Here is a 23,635-nt window from a genome sequence, read left to right as displayed (position 1 = left end):
AAAACAATAAAAATGGTGCAAAAAGAGACCGAATAGAAATAAAGTAGTGTAAGAGAATGTTGCAAGTGAAGTGACCAATATGCAAGTATTACAGGAGAATAGACAATATACATGTAAAATAGACTAAGATACGCTAAATAACTTAAAGTGTGGCTGATATTTGTATATATTGATTTGGGCACATTTTAGTCGAGTGTTGTTGAGACAGTAGATGTCAGTATTGCTGCATCACATGGAGATCATAAACGCACGAAGAAGAATCCTTCAGCTGTGATTGGTTAGAATCATCCAATGAGTGCGAAGTGTTCTGACATTTGAAGAACCGGAGTGGCGCTCCAGTCTGTTGTAAATTCATGACATTCCGATGTTTGTTCAAAAAATAGTCGTCACCAGTTGAAGAGTTTAATTTAAAAGACTCACAAATCAAGGAAAAAGGTTTGGAGACTCTTCCCAGGAACAACGCTCCCATCAGCAGTGGCTGTTGAGTTAGGTAAGTCAAAGTCGTTTCCGTCAAACTGTCGTTACTATGCTACTATTAGCTTCGCTTCGTTCGGAACCTTCTCATGCTTCAGGCATAACGTCTCTACTGTAACTTATTGACATAAAATGTACGAAACAACATGTGTCAATGGTTTATTTTAAACAACATGTTGTGTATGTAAACTGCGCTGCCTGAGACGCTTCTCTGCTGGTCGAAATTGCAATGTTATTATATCTAGCAAATTAAATGTTTTCTGGCTAACTAAAAAATACATCACAAAGTGGTGGTCAGTTGTCAGTTGGCTTTATTGAATCGTGAAAAGTGTTTTTGTTTTCATCTATATTGATGTACGCAATTACTTTTTACTAAGAAGTCTATACATTAAAAGTGGGTTTTTTCAACTTATGTTAACACCAACATATAAACAATAATAAATAATAATATTACATACATTTGGAGGCACCTTCCATAACACCCAAGGACATTTTTCAATTCATAAAATATTCTCAAAAAGGCAAAAAACATTCAAACCAGACAGAAACACAAACATGTTAAACATACAAGAGGCAGAGTAGACAGACCTAAGAAAGGGGGGCAAGGACAATACTATTTAGGGAAAAGGGCCATGCACCTTACATTGTGATCTTGTGATGTCAAATCTAAAAGGAATTCTGACCTTTAAATGTTTTCATTCACAGGCTGCATGCACAGAGAGGCTGAGAGGACACCTGAAAAAATGTCTGCTAGACAATCAGTGCGCGTCTTGGATGCATTGCTGGAAAAGGAATGCTTGCCAGAAGTTACGTTCCTTGATGATACATGTGACTCATTTCTTCATGGTGGCATGCCAGCTACTCCTGTGACCGCTGGGTCTTTGAAAAGCTGGATTACTTCTCTCCAGCCTTCCCAACTGACTTCATCCCCAAATTCAAACACCACGACTGAAATAATCCGCCCTCTGAATAAGAGCATGGATCTTAGCCAATCTGATGTAAACATTTCCAAAGTGGACAATTATACTTGCAATACTAAATGGGATGGCATGAAAAAGTTGTCCGAAATTAGATCAATTGACAGTAAAAGTGATAAAGAAAATAACAAAGGCTACTCTCCTGTACTGTCCAGACATGCTTGGACAACATCTAACGACTCTGATGACAAGATGAAAGACATCTCAGAGAGCATTTGTGCTCCTTTGGGCTGGCAGGATTACACATACTTAACACATACAAATATTACTCTTCTTGATGTTACGCGGGATTCTGAGCTATCACAAGTTGAGGACTTATCCTCCACGGACGAGACACAGGAAACACCAGTGGCTAATATGGAAAACAACCAGCCTCCCTCGGAGTTCAGCGAACAACGTGGGACAGAGCCTGACAGGTCGTATATGGTTCCAAGAGAAGAATTGTCAAGTACTAGTACAATTACTGGACATGTCACCCACACCACAATCTCCTTTAGCGAAAAATCTGATAAAAGTGTGGAGAAAAACATAACGCAAACATTTCTGGAAGTAACGCAGAATATTTCTTCAAGCAGTGTTTTTGAAAACAGTAGGCCCTCATTGGAGCCCATCGGACCAAACATGGTGAAGATTGAAACATCAGCTGAAAAAACATTTGGTACCCATCCTGCTAATGTCACACATGACTTGAGCTCCTCGAGTGACATGTCTGCTAAGTGTGCTGCATCCCAGCTCTCTACCTCTGATGGGAAATGCAACACTAGTTTAAAGAACGTCACCTCTGAGCTTCATGTTGAACCTGTGCTTGACTGTAATTCTGTGGAAGCCAATGACAAGTCACTTACCAGCCACGATGCTGAAGTGACGACCAAGGAGACACAACCAAGCCCAAAAACATCTGGGTCTGTTAACAGCATGTCTGCTAACGGCACGTTTACCTCCCTCCAGCCCTCGCAATCGAGTTCCTCTACGGATCTAAACGCCACTGCCGAAATAACCAGCCCTCAGAACAAGACTCTGGATCTCCCTCCGTCTGATGTAAACAGCTGCAAAGCGAAGAGTCAGGTTACAGTAGACGCTACTTCAGTCATTAACAACACCATCGAAGGTTCCCAGAATCAAAATTATTCCACTGTAAATGCCAGTGGTCCCGGTAACATGGTGAACGCCACTTTTCCCCGACATTCTCTTAAAACATCAAGTGCTGGTACTATTTTAGTGGAATCTGGTGCAGGAACATTTTGCCTCGAAAACAATACTTTCGATGCTAAACTTCTCCCTAAGCAGAATGGCACAATGACTTTGTCAGAATCAGGCCCACGTGACAGACACCAGGGTACTTTTGACAAGCCCTCTCTTAATGCAACCAGTAGCCCCAAAGCAAACACTTCTAATGCACAATGTCCTAAACTGGTAGAACAGAATAGGACTACAGATACAGACCCTATTGCCAAGATGGCTACCACCTCTGAGAGCAAGTTGGAAGCCTATACAGCTGTTGTGGTGAATTCTGGAGCTGATCAACGTAGAACTCAGGACCTTTCACAATCGGGTCTGCCTGTGATGGATGTTTTTTCCGACAGTTTAGCCCATCAAAGCATGGATATGGCAAGAAATGCAAACACGTTCAACTTGGATGATACCCTTGATTTCAAGGTGGAATCTTGGATCACTTCAACACCAATGCCTACAAAAGAAGAGGGTAAAATCTTAGGAGGAGTGAAAAAACTACATGAGGATGGTCCCATTAAACCGGATGGTCAAGTGTCGTCTGAGGTCCCATCGAGCCTCGTCTGTGACCGGAAAACTTTCATGAAGCTTGTAGCTGCTAAATCCCTTTTTCCTCCTTTGAAAGCTGCATCCCAGTTGTTCAAACACAAGACAGCCTCTGCGCTTCCAGGAAGGTTTGAGGCGCAGACATACGGACAGACCATGACGAGACAAAGAACCGAGGCTCTGAGAAATACTGTTGCTGCTGTTGCTGCTGCTGCTGTTGCTGCTGCTGCTGCTGCTCCTACACAGGTAGTAGAACTCGAATGGCTGTTTTCCACTATGTTTACAAAATGTTAACTGCACATTCGGTCAGATAAAAGCAATCAAATTAACTCAATTGACCGTGTTAGATTCATCTGTTAAATCCACTTTTTTCATAAACAAGACTGAACAAAAGTTAGAACTGCATGGAAGGCTAACAGTCTGTTTCTTTCTTATGTTCTTAAGATTGCAGGAATATCAAGCTCATACAAGTTACGTGCAACAACAGGTAGGTGGTGTCTATTTTATTTTTAGAATCTGGTTGGAACATAGCATTTTGTTCTTCATAAATGTTGAGGGTGAATTATTAATAGTATGGGATTATAACGGAAGGCATTAAATGTTATAACGTCATGTATTATTTGTAGACAAAGCAGTATACTTTTGTTTCATTGTGCCCCCCCCCCCCATTATTAACTTCAAGTCTAACTTCAAGCTGCAAACAGTATAATGCCCTTCAATAGAAGATGTTCTGTCTGCACCTTATTCACTATAAACACTGTCTTTCCTCTGTGTTGATGTTAGGATCCAAGCAACCCAATTCCGGCTTGCAGAGGCCGCAGTTGAGTGGAATACCGACCGGCATTCAGAGAGCTGCGACAGGTCTCAGGCCATTATTCATGAGAAACAACACATCATTTTCAAATACAAACAAACTCCGTGGACCTGCAGGTACTCGCATCCAACCATCTGACAGTCAATATGTTTTCATGTTAATTGTATTTGCATTACAGTTATTGAGGGCCTGTGTGTAATGCGGAATCCGCAATTTGACTGTCTTGTCTGACTTGGCTATTATTTTTAATTGTTACATGTTATTGTATTTGTTGTTTTTCTCCCTCTTTCTACACAAACAGCTTCTTCTCCTGGGACGAAGACTTCACAAGGAAAGAGGCAGCCATTAACCAGAGGTGAACCTTTGCCACTAGCAAAGAGGAAGAAAATGGGTAAAAACTCGGCAGAGGAATGCTGTATTGATTCAGACTAGATGGTTAATATGTGCTAAGAAGCGAACTGACAACACCTATAACCAAAACTATTAGTTGAAAAATGTGTGATGGGGTTCAAAATCTGACTTTGATCTTTTCATTTCAGATACGTCCTTCTCAAGTGGTAATACTGAAGCCTCAAAATCTTCCTGTGATACTGCAAACGGAATCAAAACCCTCAAACGGCCCACAGCCACTAAGAGAGCTTTGCCAGCCTTCCAAAGGGAAGGTAGGTTGGCAGTGGCACTGTACCATACTGTTCTGATATGTGGAGGTATTTCGTCGTACTGTTATGTGATTTGCTGCTGAAGGGTTTCACGGTCTAGTGTGTTTTAATAACCTGGACTATTTGGGAGTTACTTACCTTTTCTCTATCACATTATTTCCGAAGCTGCAGTGCTAGCCAGTACTGCTGCTGAAATCCCACCATCCTGTGCTGCCGTTAGCAGAGCCAAAGCCCTGAAACTGCCTGCGACCAGCCATAGAACGCTGTTTGCTAAACCTAAAGACCATGGTAAGTTGCGGGTGCGAAAAATGGACATAAAGATCTTATTGTTATGCCCATCTTTAGATTGTTTGAAATGAACTTCTATTCCTGTGTCAGTTAAAGCTTCGGAAGGGAATCTACTTTCTGTCACTAGCCTAAAATTCCATTAAATCTTTCTTATAATTTTAATTCAATGGTAAACATGCTGATTGGGAAAATACAGCCTTCTTCCAGCTGCAGCCTTGAGCTTTTGGCTATAATTGGTAAAAGGTTGAACTATTAGCTCCATGTTCTCTCTCATTCTGATGATGAAGTTATGCTTGTCCATTAAGGAATGAGAAAAAAAATATACATGTGCAGCTCAATAAATTAGAATATTGTGGAACATTTTAAAAATCTGTTTTTGTATTGGTCCTATATAATATTCATATTTTCTGATATACTGAATTTTGGGTTTTCATTAGCTGTAAGCCGTAATCATCAAGATTAAGACAAATATACGGTTGAAATTAGGGGTGTAACGGTATCCGTATTCGTCCCGTACCGTCACGGTTCGGCACACGCAGTCACACGACGAATACGCCTTTTTTTTTATGAGTGGGAAAAAAGTCTGTCATTCAGGGCAGTATCCACTACACTATATATAATCCAGGGGGCGGTATTGCGCCTAAAAGCTGCCAGCCGCCCTTAAACAACAAATGAAGAACAAGAAGAAACAACAACAAAACGAACAAAATACAAGAAGAAGAAAAGTTAGTATGGCGATTTCAGATAACACACAGGAGCTAGAACCCACCTGCTTCTTTTAAATCAGCTGTGTGGGAACATGTCGGGTTCCCTGTGGACTACAATAACGATGGAGTGTACGAGTGGTGGATCGGACGAGTGGTGGATCGGACGAGGACGGTGTGTCGCCGTTGTTCTACAGTGGTGCGGTATGCTAATGGTAACACACGCCAAACATGCTAAATCATATCAGAAGGCATCACCCAGATTTGCCAATCACCGGAGCCCGGCAAAAGACAGCAGCAGTTCAACAGCTGATCCCCGCTGTTTTTATAAACCAATAGACATGAGAGCCGTGAGACCAAAATAAATAACGGAAGCTTTTGGCATATGTTTTTCAACGACTTTGCGCTCTTGAAACACTTTCTTATTATTTATGATGTCATATTTTCAAGACATTCTTTTTAGTTTTACAGCTTGATGAAACCTTTTTGTTTGACATCAGCCATTATAGATAATATGGCCATCTGAGTGGTACTGTGTATGGTTTGTTTTTAACTGTTTAATACAGTTCATTATTCAAAAAAGAGGTCTTTATTTTTAAACTGAAACTTACACTACTGTTCAATCATAAATAACAACAAACCTGGAATTATGCATTTGGGACTTTTTTTTGCTTTTTCTTGCTGTACCGAACCGTGACCTCCAAACCGAGGTACGAACCGAACCGTGACTTCTGTGAACCGTTACACCCCTAGTTGAAATAGTTCACTTTGTGTGTAATGAATCTATATAATATATGGGTTTCACTTTTTTTATTGAATTACTGAAATATTAACTAACTTTTCCACGATATTCTAACTTATTGAAATGCACCTGTATGTGTTTATGATAAGATGATATCTATCAAGGAAGCAGAAGTGTTACACGGAAGTTATACATGAGGAAGTCACCATCACCTATCCAAGTCTGGTTTACAGAAAAATATAATATATATAAATATAAAGAAGATAAATAATTTGACACTGTCCTTATCCTGCTTAATGTAATGATTTCATTTGTATTACAGGCTGCGCCAACTGTGCCGTGCTTGAACAGCAACTGAAAATGCAGTCGGAAGTAATAAGGAGACTAAAAGAAGGTAAGACTTTACTATGTGGTTTTAGGTAAATACAGTTTATTGCAAATGCGGGTTTTTCTTTTTTAATTGAGAAAATATCAGTGATTATCACAATCCTTTAGGTGACGTTTTTTTCCACCGATTATAAAATAGTTGCCTAAGTATTGGCATGTTTTTTCAGAGTAGTTAATTGCTCTCATTTCCAACGTTTTTCTTTATGATTTGTAGGCTAATTTAACTCAAAAGCTTGGGTGAAACTGCAGTGTGTATTGTGTCCCATACGTCTTTAATGCAAATGTCCTTCTTTCCAAAGCTGCTGATGAAAAGTAAAGAAGAAGAAGAAGAAAGTACAGAACATAATATCAAAAATTGTTTATTAATGAATGAGCACTTGTGTTTTTTTGTTGCGTTTTTTTCAATAAAGTGCAATGTAATTTTAATACAAAATAAAAGAAGGTGTGGTGAAATGTTGCCCACTTGGTGGCACCATAACCCGGGGTCTGTCTCTCTGTATATCTGCCGGCGAACATCCCTTTACGTTGTAGCTCTAAACCTCACTTCCTTTCCTGACGCAAATGCCCGGCAAGGCTGTTGCACGTATTTAATTTGTAGCCACTTTACAGCCAAACTGGATTTTATAACCACCCAAAAGAGACAGACACAACACAGGATAACGTTCACAAGGACGTAGGTGAGTCGGTCTCAACATTTGACTACACTTTGGTGGATTATTGTTCGTGTTAGTGTTTTTAACAGCTAAACATGTGGGTAGGCCCTGTGCTCTGCAGCATTAGCTTAGCATTAACCCCGCGCCACGTTAGTTTTCACGTTGTTTTAGTATATATAAATCAACGTTAGCTTTATAATAAATGTTCTATGGTATGTATTTATATTCCATTAGTTGTAAAATAACTATGTGTAAGGCATGTAGGTGCAATTCACGTTTGTTGTTTAGTTTGATAGGCTAATGCAACACAGCTGTCAAAGCTAGGTAGCTTAGCAAAGGTTGTCGTTGCATAGCACGTTATAGATTTCCGGTTTCTGACGTTATGAGATAAGATGGCTTTAAAATGATCCCATAGGGAAATGTAGGTGATTAAGCAGCAACAAAGTAATATCGAAATACAGGCCAGTGTATATGAGTTCACACAAGCATAACATTTACAAGTAACTGTTAGAAACAAGATATCATATCACAACAAGGTAAAACGTTGATCAGTTGAATGAACATGTATACATATCTTCATTTATACTTTAAGTGAACTGTCGTCTCACATCGAAGCAACTACAGCTAGCTCGTTAGCTTCTTAATGACGAATAATAGCTAGCTTGACAAAACTCCCTTCACATTGTTATTCAATGTCACACCAGCAACAAACTGAATTGATTGATTCTTATTCACCTTTTTGTTAAACGTCTGAGCAACATTATTTTCTCTGATGCAAGAGTATCTTTTTAAAATGAAAACATATTTGGACCTGCCTTCACCTGGAATCTCCTTCAAATTGAGCGACACCAATTGATTCAATTATTAGAAGGAATGTAATACTAGGAAGCTAAACTATTTTACTACAACATGTTATGTAGCACAGCTGTATTGTCTTTTATACTGTTCCTCACATGATGTATTTTTCTCCTCACAGATTGACATCTCTCTTCAGCCATGTCCCGTTTCTTTGCCACCGGGTCTGACAGTGAGTCAGAGGAGTCTTCATCTGCTGATGAAATCATCTCTAAAGCACCCGGAGGAAATTTCAAGCAGTCAGTATTGCTTACTATAAATCCTATCATCAGGACCCTAATGCAACTTTTTCTAGTAATCTCACACAGCGTTATTGTTTTCACAGGTCCTTGCTTATCAGTGATGATGAGGAGGACACCAAGAGAATTGTGCGCAGCGCCAAAGACAAAAGGTTTGTGTGGTCACTCTTTAAGAGCCCTATGTAATAAACTGCAGATTTCCTTATCGACTATTATTCTAAATAAAACAATTATTTTATATTAGGTTTGAGGAGTTGACCAACCTCATCAAAACGATCCGAAATGCGATGAAGATTCGTGACATGTCCAAATGTCTGGAGGATTTTGAGCAGTTATGTCGAGCCTTCCTCAAAAGCAAGACTATAGTGGACAAAGAGGGGGTTCCCCCTTTTTATATCCGTCTTCTGGCCGACCTGGAGGACTATGTGAATCAGGTCAATAGCTCCCATCACAAGTCTACAATTACCAACTGTCATTTAACAACGTGTTTTGATATGCCTGCAGCAAACAAAATATATTAACTGAGTTGACATGATCGATCTACCAGTCCGATATAATAAATGTTGTTTTTTTTCCAGCTTTGGGAAGACAAAGAGGGCAAGAAGAAGATGAACAAAAACAACGCAAAGGCCCTCAGTACACTGCGTCAGAAGATCCGCAAGTACAACAGAGACTACGAAACAGAAGTAGCTGCATACAAGGAGGTACATTTAAGAAACTTATTCTAAGTCATGCTGTGGGAGTTTAAAATGTAAAATGAATCTGTGCGAGTTATCGTAAGAGAGGAGCGTTGGCTTTTCTGAATTACAATTCTATAGGTGCTATGTCAGACTGCAGCTCTGCCCAGCAGCTTCCATGTGTGTCACTGTGCAGCCTGGATAAGCAAAGGTCAAAAACAACATCTCAATGTCTTCTTTCTCCCTATTAGAACCCACAGGAGTCCGCTGATGAAGAGGAGGAGAAGGAGGCAGCAGATTCTGGTAAGCTTCCTGTTTAAGCAAATTAAATATATCAGTGATGCAAATTAGTCGCTTTTCGGCGCCTCCCGCTTTTTTAACGCTGATTTGGGCGACTTGTGTAATTCGTGGAGAACCGAAGAGTTTTCGATTTGGGGGGGGGGGGGGGGGTTTCAGTTAAAAAAAGAAGAATAAATCTAGATCGCAAAATAATTAAACAAGCGAGTGCCTGGTTTTCCTGGTTCCTTGACCACAACACGAGCGTCTGAAAGGAGTGCTGATGGAGAGCACCGGAACGCCGCTCCAGCTCTTCAAATATTGCAGTACCCATAAGGAGCCGTACACATGCCACAGTGTTTACGTGGCTGTGTCTTTAGTTGTAAGCACAGTGGCGATCTGTAGTTATTAGCATCTGGTTAGCTAGCTATGCTAACGAATTTAAAGAGCTTTTCTACAACCAGGTGGAATAGAGCTCTCTCCTGAGAGGCTCAAATAACCTCAGCTCAGTGAGGTTAAGGCACACCTTGATATGATAAATATAGTTATTAATGAGACTAAATGAAAAACAGGTATAAAATACTATATGACAGTAACAAAAAAGTTGTTAAAAATAACAAGAATAGAGTTTAAAAGGGGAGTGATTTGTAAAATATCCAAAAAGAAGAATCTGCTTACAGTTCTGTTTTCATATGGGTGTTGAAAGATGTTTCCATAGATCTCCTAATGTTGCTCTCAAAGTGCACCAGATTGATGCTTTTAACTTCAATATAAAAAAAATAAAAAATCTTCCCGGGGGACCATGCCCCCGGACCCCCCTAGAGGAGGTTAGGTCCCCCCCCCACTTAAATCATGTCCACATGGATAGGAAACTAAATACATTTGCACACATCTTGTGTCCATATCTTTCTGTTTTGGCGGTCATGCCACAACCGTGCACATGCATGCATGCGCGAGTCATGGTGAGATATCTGGATTAAGAGGTTGCTTTTTCTGTGCACAGCATGAAAGAAAGGTGAAATGAATGGGCTGTGATTTTAGTTTTTTTAAGCAGAGGTTGAGTTCAATCATTTGTACGGCCCTCTCTGAGGATGTTGTAAAAATTGAAAGGAAAAAGGTCCCCACCCCTGCTGTAAATAATAATAAAAACCCTTGATTTATAACTTAACATCTCTGTCTCCTATTGATCTGAGTATATTATAAAGATTAGCAGTTAATTGAAGCATTATAGCACAGGCCTTTGTCAGATGGTATATTATGCTGTTTTTTTTCTGCTTCAAATAGTTCTCTCTTTTTTCACCATACCTGTGTTTGCATCACTGATATATACAAATCACAAGTTAACTAAAGTTGTCAGGGCAAACTGCATTTAGTTGTATTACCTCTGCAAGCATCATCTCTCAAAAACCTCGTTCATTTTCTAGAAGGCTCATCTTCTGATAGCGAGGAAGAGGGCGAGGAAGAGGTAATGTCGGCCAAGGACTTCTTAAAGAAAAAACCTGAGGTGATCCAAGATGCCAGCGCGTTCCTCAAGAAGGGATCCGGGGTAAGAGGCCATCATGAGAATGTACAACAAAGAAAGATAAACCTGGTGTAAAACACACAGTTCTAATGTTAATATGCTGTGTTTCTCTCTCAACAGGATGAGTCCTCGTCTAGCAGTGATGACGAAGATGGGGAAGACTGGGGATCAGACACTGTCGACAGTGGCAGTGAGAGCTCGGATGATGGGGAGGGAAAGCATGCTTCCATCGCTGCAGTCTTCCTCAAGAAGTGAGTCTACCTAGCTTTGGTTTTTATGTTTCCAACACATTTAGAAAATATAACCCAAACTGGACACGCATGCCACTACTTTCCCTCTCAAGATACCATAGGCACTTTCACACCGGAGTACTTTTCCCTGTATAGTTCCGAAAATGTGCGTTCACACCAAAAAAATCTGGAACTAGAACTTAGTTCATTAGAACCTTTTCAGTCCCTGCTAGAGAGCAGGTACTTTCATGGGAGAAACGGTTCCCATTTCTGATTGGCTGGGCGGATTGCACACCACGCCCCATAAAACTCCCAACATTTTTATTTTATTTTTCTTGCATTAGCATTATTAGCATTAGCATTATTAGCATTCGACCAGCGCACAAACGCAGAGAGACTAACTTATGGCAACACAAAAGAAAACATGGGAGCGGTGGAGATGAGGAGGTGTCAGCGTTTCTGGCGATTTACTCGAAGTCTTCAATAGAAGCTGCTGGGAGTCCCAGCAGGACTTCGGGTGGCAGTATACGCCGTATAGAAGAGGTAGCGTCTTCATTTGCCTAATCCTCCCTCAGGGACTTATTACGGTGTGAACGCGATCTGCTCTTTAGTTTATCAGAGCTAATTATTATTATTTTAAGACAATAAAATAGCGGTATGCAACGTGTGTGGTGAAGCAGAAATCCTGCAGCTCCACCCGCTGTGGCGGACCGGTGAGCGGAGCAAAACACTCACCAAGAGTTAGACCTAACACACTTTAATCTACCTCTGGAACAAGCTAAACTAGTTATTATAAATATATTTATTCTTCACTGTCGGGTCACTCATTACTGGATCAGTGAGCTGCATGAGATACTGACAGGCTGTCAGGGGAGAGAGGAACAGAGAGCGCTTCCGCTCATTTCTCCCGTGTTAATGTAAACTTGAATAATGTACTTCATTTGAATGTAATAATTATGTTTGTGGAAGCGCATCATGTAGGCCTATTGAAAAATGTATCCGAACTTTTCGATCCATTACGATTTATAAACTGAAGCAATATAAAATGGAAGATCCCCATAGGCCCCGCCCACTCGATCGGATTGGCGATCGGTAGCGGCCGATACTGATTCCGGCGATCGGCCCCAAAATACTCGATGGGAGCATCCACCTCACCACCACATCTTTCTGTCCTCAGGGAAGATAAGCCCGGCGACAAGAAGCTCGGCAAGAAGAAGAAGATCAAGAAGAAGGAGCGCATAGAGGAGGAGGCTGAGGAGGAGGGAGGAGAAGCCTGGCAGGAAGTGAAGGGAGGCATGGTCATGGTAAAGAAGAGGTCTTTTCAGATTTACTGCTTTCATAAACGCATTGTTTCAATATTTATGTTGTGTGTTTTTTTCCAATCTGCCAGGAAAAGCCCAAGATGTTTGCCAAAGGCACGGAGATCAACGTTCCTGTGGTGGTGAAGAAGCTGAATGAGATCCTGCAAGCAAGAGGCAAAAAGGGCACGGACAGGTCAGTGCATATTACCATTCATGCATGTACAATCATTTCCAATGAACAAGTTGCACATTGATATATTTTATAGCAAAGCAACTGACAAGTAGGAACCACGTATTAACCCCTTAATATCTGTAATGTATTTGAATGCAAGTATAGTCAATTGCAAGAAATGAATAGGCACTTAAAATCACTGCAGAAAATACATATAAAAACACACATTTTGTAATTCTACCTATTTCTCTTACTTAATCTCCGCTCCCTTTTTTTCTCTCCTCCTGACAGGGCTGCCCAGATCGAACTGCTCCATGCTCTGGCAAACATCGCTGCTGAGAATAATTTGGGCGAAGGTATTACGGTCAAGATTAAGTTCAACATCATTGCCTCCCTGTACGACTACAACCCCAACCTGGCTGCTTTCATGAAGGTAGAAGTTCTTTTTTTTTTTTACTTAATGTACAAATTGTTGTGTTAGTGTTTAGCTGAAAAAGTTAAAATAATGAATTAAAAGGTTTTGAACAAATCAATATGCCCGTTTATATATTAACACTATATATATTACACTAGCACCATCGACATTTCCTTTATAGTATTAAGTGTAATAAATGTTAAGATAAATCAACAGAAACATCTTGTTTTGAATGAAGTGAAATGTGGCCAACTGTTACAAATTGCATCATTATGTGTTTCTCTTCAGCCTGATATGTGGAAGAAGTGCTTGGAATGTATCGATGAGCTGCTGGACATCCTGTTTGAACACAACGACATCTTCATCGGAGAGAACATCGCCGAGGACAGCGAGAGTCTGATCATCTCAGACCAGGTAGCCCATCTTCTGTTTCTCTCATTTCTGATATATGTGGTTTATTGTATTGGGCTTTTCTGCATTATTTTAACAACGCATAATCCTTGTGGTTGTGTGTGGTACTACAGAAAGGGTGGCATTGCAATACAAATAAATATGTATTACTTTGTTGTGTTTGTCAGCCATTCAGGGTGCGTGGGTGCATCTTAACGCTGGTAGAGAGGATGGATGAAGAGTTCACCAAGATCATGCAGAACACTGATCCCCATTCACAAGGTGAGCTATGCCTGAATCGAACACTATCATTTTAGTTGTGAATGTAACTCCTAGACTTTTTGAATTTGAATTAAAGCTTTTCCTAGTAGCTCATTGCTCTCTTCCTCACTCTTCCCCCAGAGTATGTGGACAATCTGAAGGATGAGGGTCACGTCTGTGGCATCATCGACCGGCTGCTCAACTACATGGAGACCAAGGGCAGCACGGAGGAGATCTGCCGCATCTACCTGCGCAGAATCATGCACACCTACTACAAGTTCGACTACAAGGCTCACCGCCGCGCCCTGGGCCTGCCGGTCGAGACCAAGGTGAGAGACACTTAAATATACTGAGAAAAGGGAAGCTAGTTTATTTTTTTGACAGACATCAGCATCAGTGTTTCCCCTACCATTGTCTTGGCGGGGCGCTGCGCATGTTTCAGTGTCCACTGCTTTGCGTATTCACATTCTCACTCCGCTCTGTTTCTGAAGGGTGGGGCTCCATTCTGCTCCCCCCCCCCCACCCCACACACACAATCAGAGACAAGAGCGGAGGAAAGGAGGAGAACAACAAAGTGTAAAAAAGGCAAACAAATCTGCATTATTGCCCCGAGCTCTGCTGTCTGCCCGTTTGTGTCTAACCCCCAGTTTCAAATTCGTTTATTATTATGTTTTAACCTCAAGCCGTTATCGTCACGGGAGAAGGACACACACAGCCTGTCCAGGTGGACGCGCGCGAACGCGACAACGAACGTAGCAACGAACGTAGCGTGCGCATTCTAAAAATAGCTCACAGATGGTGAGCAGGTACCGCGGTTTTGAACTACAGTTTTGAATTTGACAGAAAACAACAATGAAACGCCAACAGAAGAATAGTCTAATGAGTTGGGTGAAAAAAAAGAAAGGAGATGTGAGTTGGTGTATTCAGTAAATTAGCTCAGGATAATTAGATGTTCTGTCTACACCTGTTGATGTGAGGCTAATGCAGGATTTGCTAGCTTGATGCTACCGGCATTTAGCGGCAGTGACTCAACAAATTGCCACTTAAAATGTATCGTCAGCAATGTATGACAAGCAGACTGCTTGTTTAATGTTAGGATCATATTGAGCTATTGGTGTGAGTCTAACACGATTGCTTTCATATCAGAGATCAGATGAGGTGGAGCTGCCTCCAGCAGTAGAGGATGAGGCAGAGAGAAGCAGCAGCAGCACAGGGTTGCAGCAGGTATGTTATATGCTGTAGTCAGGTGATTTAAATGTATCAATGAAAGGAAGAAGTGTAGGCTACATGATAAGAAGGGAATACAGTTTGAATAAAAGTAATACAGTACAGTGTAACACTGTACTTTATTACTTTTGAATGTACAAATACTTTGTTACTGTATGATATCAATAACAATAATCCACAGCTCCTCTCTCTGCTCCAGAATAACAATTGGGGGGGTACCAGAGCAGCACCCTGCCAAGGCAGTAAACCTAGGGGAAACACTGAGCATATCTTTTTATTTAAAAGAGGGAAATTAAAAAAACTACCTTTTTTTTTTATTTAAAGAGAAACCGTTCTAATTTAGTTTTTAAACGTTCTTTCTTATTAGCACTGACTGCTATGCCTTGACTATACATTCTTATCAAGTAAAAGCTAACGGATAATTCGTTTTTTGACTGAGTCGTTTTCCCTGTCTCGATTGCCGGCATGGTGTCAAGTGTGATGTAACTGCCATATTGTTTGGAAATGTATCACGCTCAAGCTAAATAAAAGAAATCTTTATAATGTCATACAACTGGGGAAAAAACGTTTAACGCAGAAGAGTATTTTCCCACCTGCAAAAAGCTGAGTACCTTTTTTCAAAACGCAGCCGTCTCTAATGTACCGATGTCTGAGCTGAGTTGTGTTTCTGCGCCTCAGTCGGAGCAGGACCAGGAGGAGAGCGAGGGCGAGGACAGCGCTGTGATCATGGACCGTCTCTGCAAGTTCATCTACGCCAAGGATCGCACCGACCGCATCCGTACCTGCGCCATCCTCTGCCACATCTACCACCACGCGCTGCACTCCCGCTGGTACCAGGCCCGCGACCTGATGCTGATGAGCCACCTGCAGGACAACATCCAGCACGCCGACCCCCCCGTACAGGTGAGCAGGCTGTCTTTTATTTAGGGTTCATAGCTGCTCTCTTGTGTAGCTTTGTCTCTAAAAACCTCTCTCCCCCTCTTGTGTAGCTTTGTCTCTAAAAACCTCTCTCCCTCTCTTGTGTAGCTTTGTCTCTAAAAACCTCTCTCCCTCTCTTGTGTAGCTTTGTCTCTAAAAACCTCTCTCCCTCTCTTGTGTAGCTTTGTCTCTAAAAACCTCTCTCCCCTCTTGTGTAGCTTTGTCTCTAAAACCTCTCTCCCTCTCTTGTGTAGCTTTGTCTCTAAAAACCTCTCTCCCTCTCTTGTGTAGCTTTGTCTCTAAAACCTCTCTCCCTCTCTTGTGTAGCTTTGTCTCTAAAAACCTCTCTCCCCCTCTTGTGTAGCTTTGTCTCTAAAAACCTCTCTCCCTCTCTTGTGTAGCTTTGTCTCTAAAAACCTCTCTCCCTCTCTTGTGTAGCTTTGTCTCTAAAAACCTCTCTCCCTCTCTTGTGTAGCTTTGTCTCTAAAAACCTCTCTCCCCCTCTTGTGTAGCTTTGTCTCTAAAACCTCTCTCCCTCTCTTGTGTAGCTTTGTCTCTAAAAACCTCTCTCCCTCTCTTGTGTAGCTTTGTCTCTAAAAACCTCTCTCCCCCTCTTGTGTAGCTTTGTCTCTAAAAACCTCTCTCCCTCTCTTGTGTAGCTTTGTCTCTAAAAACCTCTCTCCTTCTCTTGTGTAGCTTTGTCTCTAAAAACCTCTCTCCCTCTCTTGTGTAGCTTTGTCTCTAAAAACCTCTCTCCCCCTCTTGTGTAGCTTTGTCTCTAAAAACCTCTCTCCCTCTCTTGTGTAGCTTTGTCTCTAAAAACCTCTCTCCCTCTCTTGTGTAGATCCTGTACAACAGAACCATGGTGCAGCTTGGCATCTGCGCCTTTAGGCAGGGCATGATTAAAGACGCCCACAATGCCCTGCTGGACATCCAGTCCTCTGGCCGCGCCAAGGAGCTGCTGGGTCAGGGTCTGCTGATGAGGAACATGCAGGAGAGGAACGCAGAGCAGGAGAAGATCGAGAAGAGAAGACAAGTAAGTCCTATGATTGAGATCATGTTGGTTTTCCTTGTTGTAAACCTGCTTGGTGTACTCTAGGCTGATGAATGAATGAAGGTTACGGTATACATCGAATACAATGGGTATGAACTCATTCTGTCAACTTTATTTTTCCTAAATATACATTTATAGTAGCAATTTTAGATGTGATTATATAGGTTTCAAATGTGCAGGCATTTAAGTTTAGTTGTTGTTAGTTAAATAGTAGTTAAGACTTCGATTTTAATTTTTTCGAAACTGTACAAACCTTGAATCTTCCAACTTTTGGACGAATTTCCAAGAAATCTTCCTAGAAGGTATGGCCTACCGACGATGGATTCAGTAATGCTGACATTATCATAACATTTGCTTTGATCTCCCTTGCAGGTGCCGTTCCACATGCACATCAACCTGGAGCTGCTGGAGTGTGTGTACCTGGTGTCCGCCATGCTGCTGGAGATCCCCTACATGGCCGCCCACGAGTTCGATGCCCGCCGCAGGATGATCAGCAAGCAGTTCCATCACCAGCTGAGAGTGGGAGAGAGACAGCCTCTTCTGGGTGTGTAACATGTCCTCTAGCATCTCTTTACACCAGGTTGTTTAACTCAAAGGGAAACGGAGTCTAACTGTAGCTCTGTTTGTCCCGCAGGACCCCCCGAGAGCATGAGGGAGCATGTGGTGGCCGCCAGTAAGGCCATGAAGATGGGAGACTGGCGCACCTGCCACTCCTTCATCATCAACGAGAAGATGAACAGCAAGGTGTGGGACCTGTTCCCTGAGACGCAGCGAGTGCGCGAGATGCTCGTCAGGTTAGCATACACCTCTCATCCATCAGTTAGGGTTTGTTACAAGCTTAATGGTTTTAGGGAATTCAATCTAAACTTGCTTTTATCAGAATACCTTTATTAGTCCCACGGAGGGGACATTTGTATAATTACAGCAGGAAAAAGAGCCACAGACAGCTTAAGGCGAGACACGGCAGGCAAAAACATCGTTTTTCAAGTACTGTTCAATTTTTAGATTTTGTGCTGTTTTGATTCTTTAACCTGTTAAGCCCGAAGGTCCCCGCCGGCGGGGACCCTGGGTCTTTTTTTCACGATACTGTGTCTCAGGGGATCTTAATATTTAAGAACCTATTAATGTGTTATACCAGATTAACGGAAATAATCTCAGCTAACTGCCGATACAAACCATGTTTACCAAAACAAAACACAAGTCTCACAAGAAGCATCCAAATTACCCCTGAGCGAAAAATGCTAACGGACATTGGCACAGAACTCAAGATAAAAGTACCCTTATTACTTATCATAGCTGCACATACAATATATCCGATTAAAGCTGAGACTCCATAGATTATGTAGGTATATAGTATCATCACTGAGTGATCTGGACTCGCGACAGGGGAAGCAAATACAGTCATCACAACACGTACCTTTACGAAGCTTCTAGGGAGATCGTCTCACAAGTAGCTGTCAATCTGATCAAAGTACGTGTTCAATGGCATTAAAATTAGAAAAAACGCGGCTGAATCTGTTAATCCATAGGTTCTTAACGTCCATGTATAAAAAACTGATTGAATTTATAATCCATAATTCCATTTGTATGTAAAAATCGGAGAGTAAATGCTAGCTGCTAATGGTAGCCACCACAGCTAGCTGCTGCTTCCGGTCTCGGCGATGCAGCAGTCTCACACATACACATGACCAAATAAGGACTATGTGGGAGTTCCCCTCGATTCCATTGGCTCTGACTGTCAGAAAGAGATGTCACATGTCAAAATCGAGCAAGGGGGGCCAGAGATATGGAAAATCCACCCAAATGGCCCCAGAAGAGGTTTTTTTTTTGCTAAATCTGTCTAAAAAGGTCAAATATCACTTGTTTTGCATCAATCTTGATATAGGGTACTTATTATATGTTGTACTTTGGATTCCTAAAGCTTTTAGTCTACTAACCCATCATCCAAGGTTAGTTTTCACTATAAGTACAAAATATTTTTTGGACGGACACTATAATTTACAGTTTTTTACCATGTTCAATCTGAATTTTCTTTAAAATAAAAAACATCTATATTGAATCTGACTTTTCTACATCCAACTCACAGGTTTATCATTACTTTGAGAAAAAAGATTATTAATTTAACCCTTTTAGAAGGGAAGATATGGTCATTTGTTCTGGGAATGTCATTTTCGAGCCTGAAACCTGTAAAACAGGCTCAACAGGTTAACATGTTTTCTTTCAGGCTTTTGGAAGGAAAACGTACAAAATACACATTTAAGTGTTTATTTTACTATAGTTAGTCTATTTGCGTCTGTAGATTTCTCCTAAATTCACCAAAAGTTAGCATTCTAACGTAACATAAAGTACCGCGACCGCTGTGTGCACCATGTCAACAGAGGTATCGCTGGAAAGCTGTGTCTCTCCTGCACAATCTCATCGGATCCAAATATGGTCATTTCTTTTGTATCAGCAACCAATTGTGAAAGCCCAAAGGGGTCTTAAACCAAGAAACAAAATCTCATTGGCTGGTGTCAATTTCTGACAACGTGATTCGTTCAGATGCGTCACATGACTACAAAATGAAACAAGAATTTTGAACCTGGCTTTATCCAAAGTTCAGATTTCGATTCCTGAAATGTGTTAAAATATGTGCATATGTGAGATAATGGGTAATTTGCATATTTAAACATGCTATTTCAGAAAACTTGTAATACAAAAAACAGTACTGTGGAGTACTTCGTGACCACAGAGTGTGAACGTTGTGGTCACGTGGTTTAGCGCAGTTCTCCAGTGAAGGGGGGGGGGGGGGGGTCTCCCTCCGCAGCCGGTTGGCGTAGTTTTGGCACAATTCCGTTGTACAGACCGACGTTAACAGCAGCCCTGTCTGTGCACACGGAGACCGACTCTGTCGTCCGGTGATCTAACCGCCTTCTGGAAAAGCTTCACAAGTACGTCGGTACGCAAATGCGCTTTGTGACACAAGTGAGGGTACGCATTTCAGAGAGATTACGCACATAACCTGCGTACCAGTTATGTGCACCCCTGTACTACAGCAAAAGTATTCTCCGTCGGGACTTCCTGCAACAACACCACGCCGTTATCAAAGATGTTCTATTGAGAAGACGATCACTACGTGACAAAAGTTTTCAAAACCGTGGCTACTGAAATCAATCTTACTAACTGCTGTCTGTGCAATTTACTCCGCGAGTTGGCAGACTTTATTTTGCTTACTTTAACATCATTTTTCATGGTGGGGCTAAGCCATTTCTTGGTATGGGTGTAGCCTACCCCAGCCATACCCTGGCGCTGCCACTGGTGGCACGTATGAGGCGGGCCATTCTGCACATGCGTTAAATATTTTAACGCAATTCATTCAAAAAATTAATTACTGCACCTGCGCACCAGTTATGTGCAGCCCTGCATATAGCACATATTGCACATTATATTAATTCATACAACAGTGATCATTCAGATTATTATTTCAGATCATCCCATGATGATTTAATCTGGCACTTGCATTATATTTGTAGGTATAAAGTCATTGTGCTTTCCTTGTTGAAGTGAATGTATTATGAATTTCCCTATTGCCTTTATTTTTATAGGAAGATCCAAGAAGAGTCCCTGAGGACTTATCTGTTCACGTACAGCAGTGTGTACGACTCCATCAGGTAAGAACAAGATGAGCACCAGTCACTAGCGAAGCACTGTTAGTGTTACACTGTGTTCTCTGAGATAAGGCGTCAGTTTGTATTTCTATATCTATTCAGATGTTGTACTGCCTACTCACGCAAACTTAAAACATCTAAAATGGCTCAATTTTCTGATATCAAAATGTCCATCTGTCCTTTAGCATGGGAACACTTTCTGAGATGTTTGAGTTGGAGATCCCAACAGTTCACAGCATCATCAGCAAGATGATCATCAACGAGGAGCTGATGGTACGTTTCTGACTTCTCTACTTCATTTCCTTTTCATCTTTGCATGTACAATTATTTTCTCAATGTTGTTCTCTAAACCTATTGTGTCCTCTTGTTCAAAAGGCGTCCCTGGACCAGCCTACTCAGACGGTGGTGATGCACCGCACAGAGCCCACCTCCCTGCAGAACATGGCCCTGCAGCTGGCTGAGAAACTGGGCAGCCTGGTGGAGAACAACGAGCGCGTCTTCGACCTCAAGCAGGGCATCTATGGAGGCTACTTCAACAGAGGTGAGTGGGACAACATGCTTGATTATATGCATTATATTTCATATTGTGTTTAAGTGCTTTCTTGAGAAAAAATAATTACTGTTTTTTTTCCTTTGCATTACAGATCAGAAAGGTGGCTACCAACAGAACAAATCTTACAACAGAGGTAAGTGAAGCCACACTTTCCTCTGAGTGTGTTGTTTACTCCTTACTGCTTTTAACTAAGGTGCTGTCTGAGTTTCTCTGAATGTAATCAGTAACTAACAGTCGCTCTGAGCGGCTGCCGGGGGAGGCGGAGTGAAGAGACGGCTGTCATAGTGAGGGGGAGATGTGGTGTTTGAAAAATGTTCTGTAAGGCAGGGGTTCCCAACCTTTATTGTGCCAAGGACCGGCAGATATATAAAAAAAAAAATTGTTGTCAATTTGAACTGATTTTAATATTTACTCACCACCAGCAGGTAGCAACAGAGGCTAATTGTATGTAACAGCCTGAACAAATACTAGAACAATATGCATCCAAAACATATTAACAACGTTTTTTTTTAACGGTGTCGTTTTTTGGTTTTTCGGAAAACCAAAAAGAAAGATTAACTCGGCTCCTGGATGAAATAATATGACTGGTATAGGTGCAAAAATTAAACACTTTTTGTAAAAAGTATTATGATAAAATATTTTTATATATTTATAATTCTGCAAATATTACGATAAACTCACAGCTAATTCGCGGCCCGGCAGTAACACCGGACCGGGGGTTGGGAACCCCTGCTGTAAGGCATTCCTAGTTATTTCAATCGCTGTTTCTTTTCTTTTTTAAGAATAGGATATGTGCTCTGTTAGCTGCACATAAAGTTAGATCTCCAAAAAAAAATTTCAAGCAATTTACCTCCAGACCGCCACATACCCTCTCTCCTCAATGATAATTGAAAAAAGAAGCCTGAGCTCCGTTCTATGGGCATGATTTTAAATCCATTTGTATAACCTTGTTTTCCTCTTTGCTTGTTTACAGAGGGGAGAGGAGGCGGTTACCAGCAGAATAGGGGAGGCTACAATCGCGGTGGTTACAGAAATCAGAACTATCAGAACCATGGCAACCAGGGGAGCTATCAGAACCACGGGAACCATGGGAGCTATCAGAACCACGGCAACCATGGGAGCTATCAGAACCAGGGGAACCGTGGGAGCTATCAGAACCAGGGGAACCGTGGGAGCTATGGGAACCGTGGAAACCATGATAACCATGATAACCATGATAACCATGGGAATCGTGGGAGTTATGGGAACCATGGTGGTTATGGTAACCATGGAAGTTATCAAAACCACTCAAACTACTGAGCTGGAAACATTTAGATTTCAGTCTTGACCCCGAATTAATCTTCATTCCATAACGATAACAATAAATGCTTTCCTGAAACAGCTGAAAGTTAATACAGTACAAGTCTTTCCCACTGCTACTACATCGTGTGGATTTTCAGTACTTGGGATAAAGGTGAAGAGTTTTGAAGGTTGTTATTATTGCTAATAGAGAACTGCTTTATACAGGCATTGCAGTCAGGTGACAGACGCGTCAAGTATTGTTCACATATACTTATGAAATAAACAATTACCAAAATGAAATGTGTTTTGCATTCTCTTTTTCACAGTTTTTATAAATTCAATTCAACAACAAAAAAGCATAAAATACATTGAATGGGAGGATACATAAATTACTTTCACTTTTACTAACAGCCAGATGGGGTGTTAGGCCTTTGTGAATTTGCAAGTGTGAAGAAATCATGTGTATCCTCATGAAAGGGGTCTGTCTGTTCTATCAGTAGAAACCTCAGGAACTACATGCAGATCCTTGATGTCAGAGTTATATAAACAAAATGTGAAGAAGTATTTAATTTAAAACGATAAAAAAAGCTATTGGTGTTTGCAGTGAGAATTCCACTTTCGCCAGACATTAAACTCACATGTTATGGCTCTTATGCCTCAAAGCTGCTAATGCCCACTTTAAAGGCTTTCCAACAAAATGTAGTGTGAGGCATGTAATATCAGTAGTTATAAATTATATAAGTTTCTCCTTATACTCAGAAGTATTGTACTTTTTCCCTCTTGTGAACTCGAATGAGTGACTTCTCCAATGCAACAGGGTCAGAGTGTTCAGCGAAACATCAGTGAGACTCGGGCGAAGACTAACCACCAGACACCAGACTCACTTCTATGGGGGTTATTCCCTATCTTTATTCAAGAGCGTGGTATTTAAATTTGAGAGCATACTTTATGTATTTATTTCCCTCAAACCCTGTCCTCACACTCAAATAGTGCCTGCTTGCACTTAGATTTGCTCTGCTTGTGCTCAAACTGTACGCTTGCACTCAGATATATTGCTGTTTACAGATTTGTTCTGCTCTCAGATGTATTCTGTGCGCGCTCGAAACTTTTGTGCAACAATCCTGTCAAAATCCTTCAACCAAT

The 23,635-nt window shown here is 41.3% G+C and overlaps 2 protein-coding genes across 11 annotated transcripts; both read left to right on the top strand.

Moving 5' to 3' along the window:
* Positions 1 to 303: 303 nt before the first annotated feature.
* LOC117544984 lies at positions 304 to 7,299 on the top strand. Of its 7 annotated transcripts, none has more exons than XM_034214602.1 (9): positions 304 to 490; positions 1,180 to 3,473; positions 3,672 to 3,714; positions 4,011 to 4,157; positions 4,343 to 4,396; positions 4,581 to 4,703; positions 4,872 to 4,988; positions 6,757 to 6,828; positions 7,121 to 7,299. In XM_034214602.1, exons 2-9 carry the CDS (start codon positions 1,185 to 1,187, stop codon positions 7,135 to 7,137), a joined length of 2,862 nt encoding a protein of 953 aa, XP_034070493.1. In that variant the 5' UTR covers positions 304 to 490; positions 1,180 to 1,184; the 3' UTR covers positions 7,138 to 7,299. The 7 variants fall into 7 exon arrangements, with proteins under 7 accessions (XP_034070493.1, XP_034070492.1, XP_034070489.1 ...); XM_034214601.1 differs by having other exon boundaries at positions 4,866 to 4,988; XM_034214598.1 differs by having other exon boundaries at positions 4,581 to 4,748; positions 4,866 to 4,988.
* On the top strand, positions 7,213 to 22,792 carry eif3c (eukaryotic translation initiation factor 3, subunit C). Of its 4 annotated transcripts, none has more exons than XM_034214586.1 (24): positions 7,213 to 7,498; positions 8,451 to 8,568; positions 8,655 to 8,720; positions 8,813 to 9,002; positions 9,147 to 9,272; positions 9,497 to 9,548; positions 10,949 to 11,067; positions 11,164 to 11,294; positions 12,451 to 12,577; positions 12,664 to 12,767; positions 13,038 to 13,179; positions 13,450 to 13,575; positions 13,740 to 13,833; positions 13,954 to 14,141; positions 14,959 to 15,036; positions 15,718 to 15,942; positions 16,802 to 16,993; positions 17,384 to 17,555; positions 17,646 to 17,805; positions 20,596 to 20,661; positions 20,844 to 20,931; positions 21,034 to 21,199; positions 21,303 to 21,344; positions 22,185 to 22,792. In XM_034214586.1, the coding sequence occupies exons 2-24, from the start codon at positions 8,471 to 8,473 to the stop codon at positions 22,508 to 22,510; spliced, it is 3,078 nt and encodes a 1,025-aa protein (XP_034070477.1). In that variant the 5' UTR covers positions 7,213 to 7,498; positions 8,451 to 8,470; the 3' UTR covers positions 22,511 to 22,792. The 4 variants fall into 4 exon arrangements, with proteins under 4 accessions (XP_034070477.1, XP_034070476.1, XP_034070479.1 ...); XM_034214585.1 differs by having other exon boundaries at positions 10,946 to 11,067; XM_034214588.1 differs by lacking the exon at positions 14,959 to 15,036.
* The last annotated feature ends 843 nt before the right edge of the window (positions 22,793 to 23,635 follow it).

The sequence above is a fragment of the Gymnodraco acuticeps genome, unplaced genomic scaffold (assembly GCF_902827175.1).
Source record: "Gymnodraco acuticeps unplaced genomic scaffold, fGymAcu1.1, whole genome shotgun sequence".
In the NCBI taxonomy this organism is placed as follows: Eukaryota; Metazoa; Chordata; class Actinopteri; order Perciformes; family Bathydraconidae; genus Gymnodraco; species Gymnodraco acuticeps.
This window is presented reverse-complemented; position numbering and strand designations above follow the sequence as displayed.

Excerpts from the sequence above, each read along its gene's own strand:
- LOC117544984 (XM_034214596.1), top strand. The coding sequence starts at position 1,185 with ATGCACAGAGAGGCTGAGAGGACACCTGAAAAAATGTCTGCTAGACAA. Across the intron at positions 3,715-4,010 it reads CAAGTTACGTGCAACAACAG|GATCCAAGCAACCCAATTCC; the intron begins GTAGGTGGTGTC and ends TGTTGATGTTAG. Across the intron at positions 4,749-4,865 it reads TACTGTTCTGATATGTGGAG|CTGCAGTGCTAGCCAGTACT; the intron begins GTATTTCGTCGT and ends TTATTTCCGAAG.
- eif3c (XM_034214585.1), top strand. The coding sequence starts at position 8,471 with ATGTCCCGTTTCTTTGCCACCGGGTCTGACAGTGAGTCAGAGGAGTCT. Across the intron at positions 9,549-10,945 it reads GAAGGAGGCAGCAGATTCTG|AAGGCTCATCTTCTGATAGC; the intron begins GTAAGCTTCCTG and ends TTCATTTTCTAG. Across the intron at positions 20,662-20,843 it reads AGTGTGTACGACTCCATCAG|CATGGGAACACTTTCTGAGA; the intron begins GTAAGAACAAGA and ends TCTGTCCTTTAG.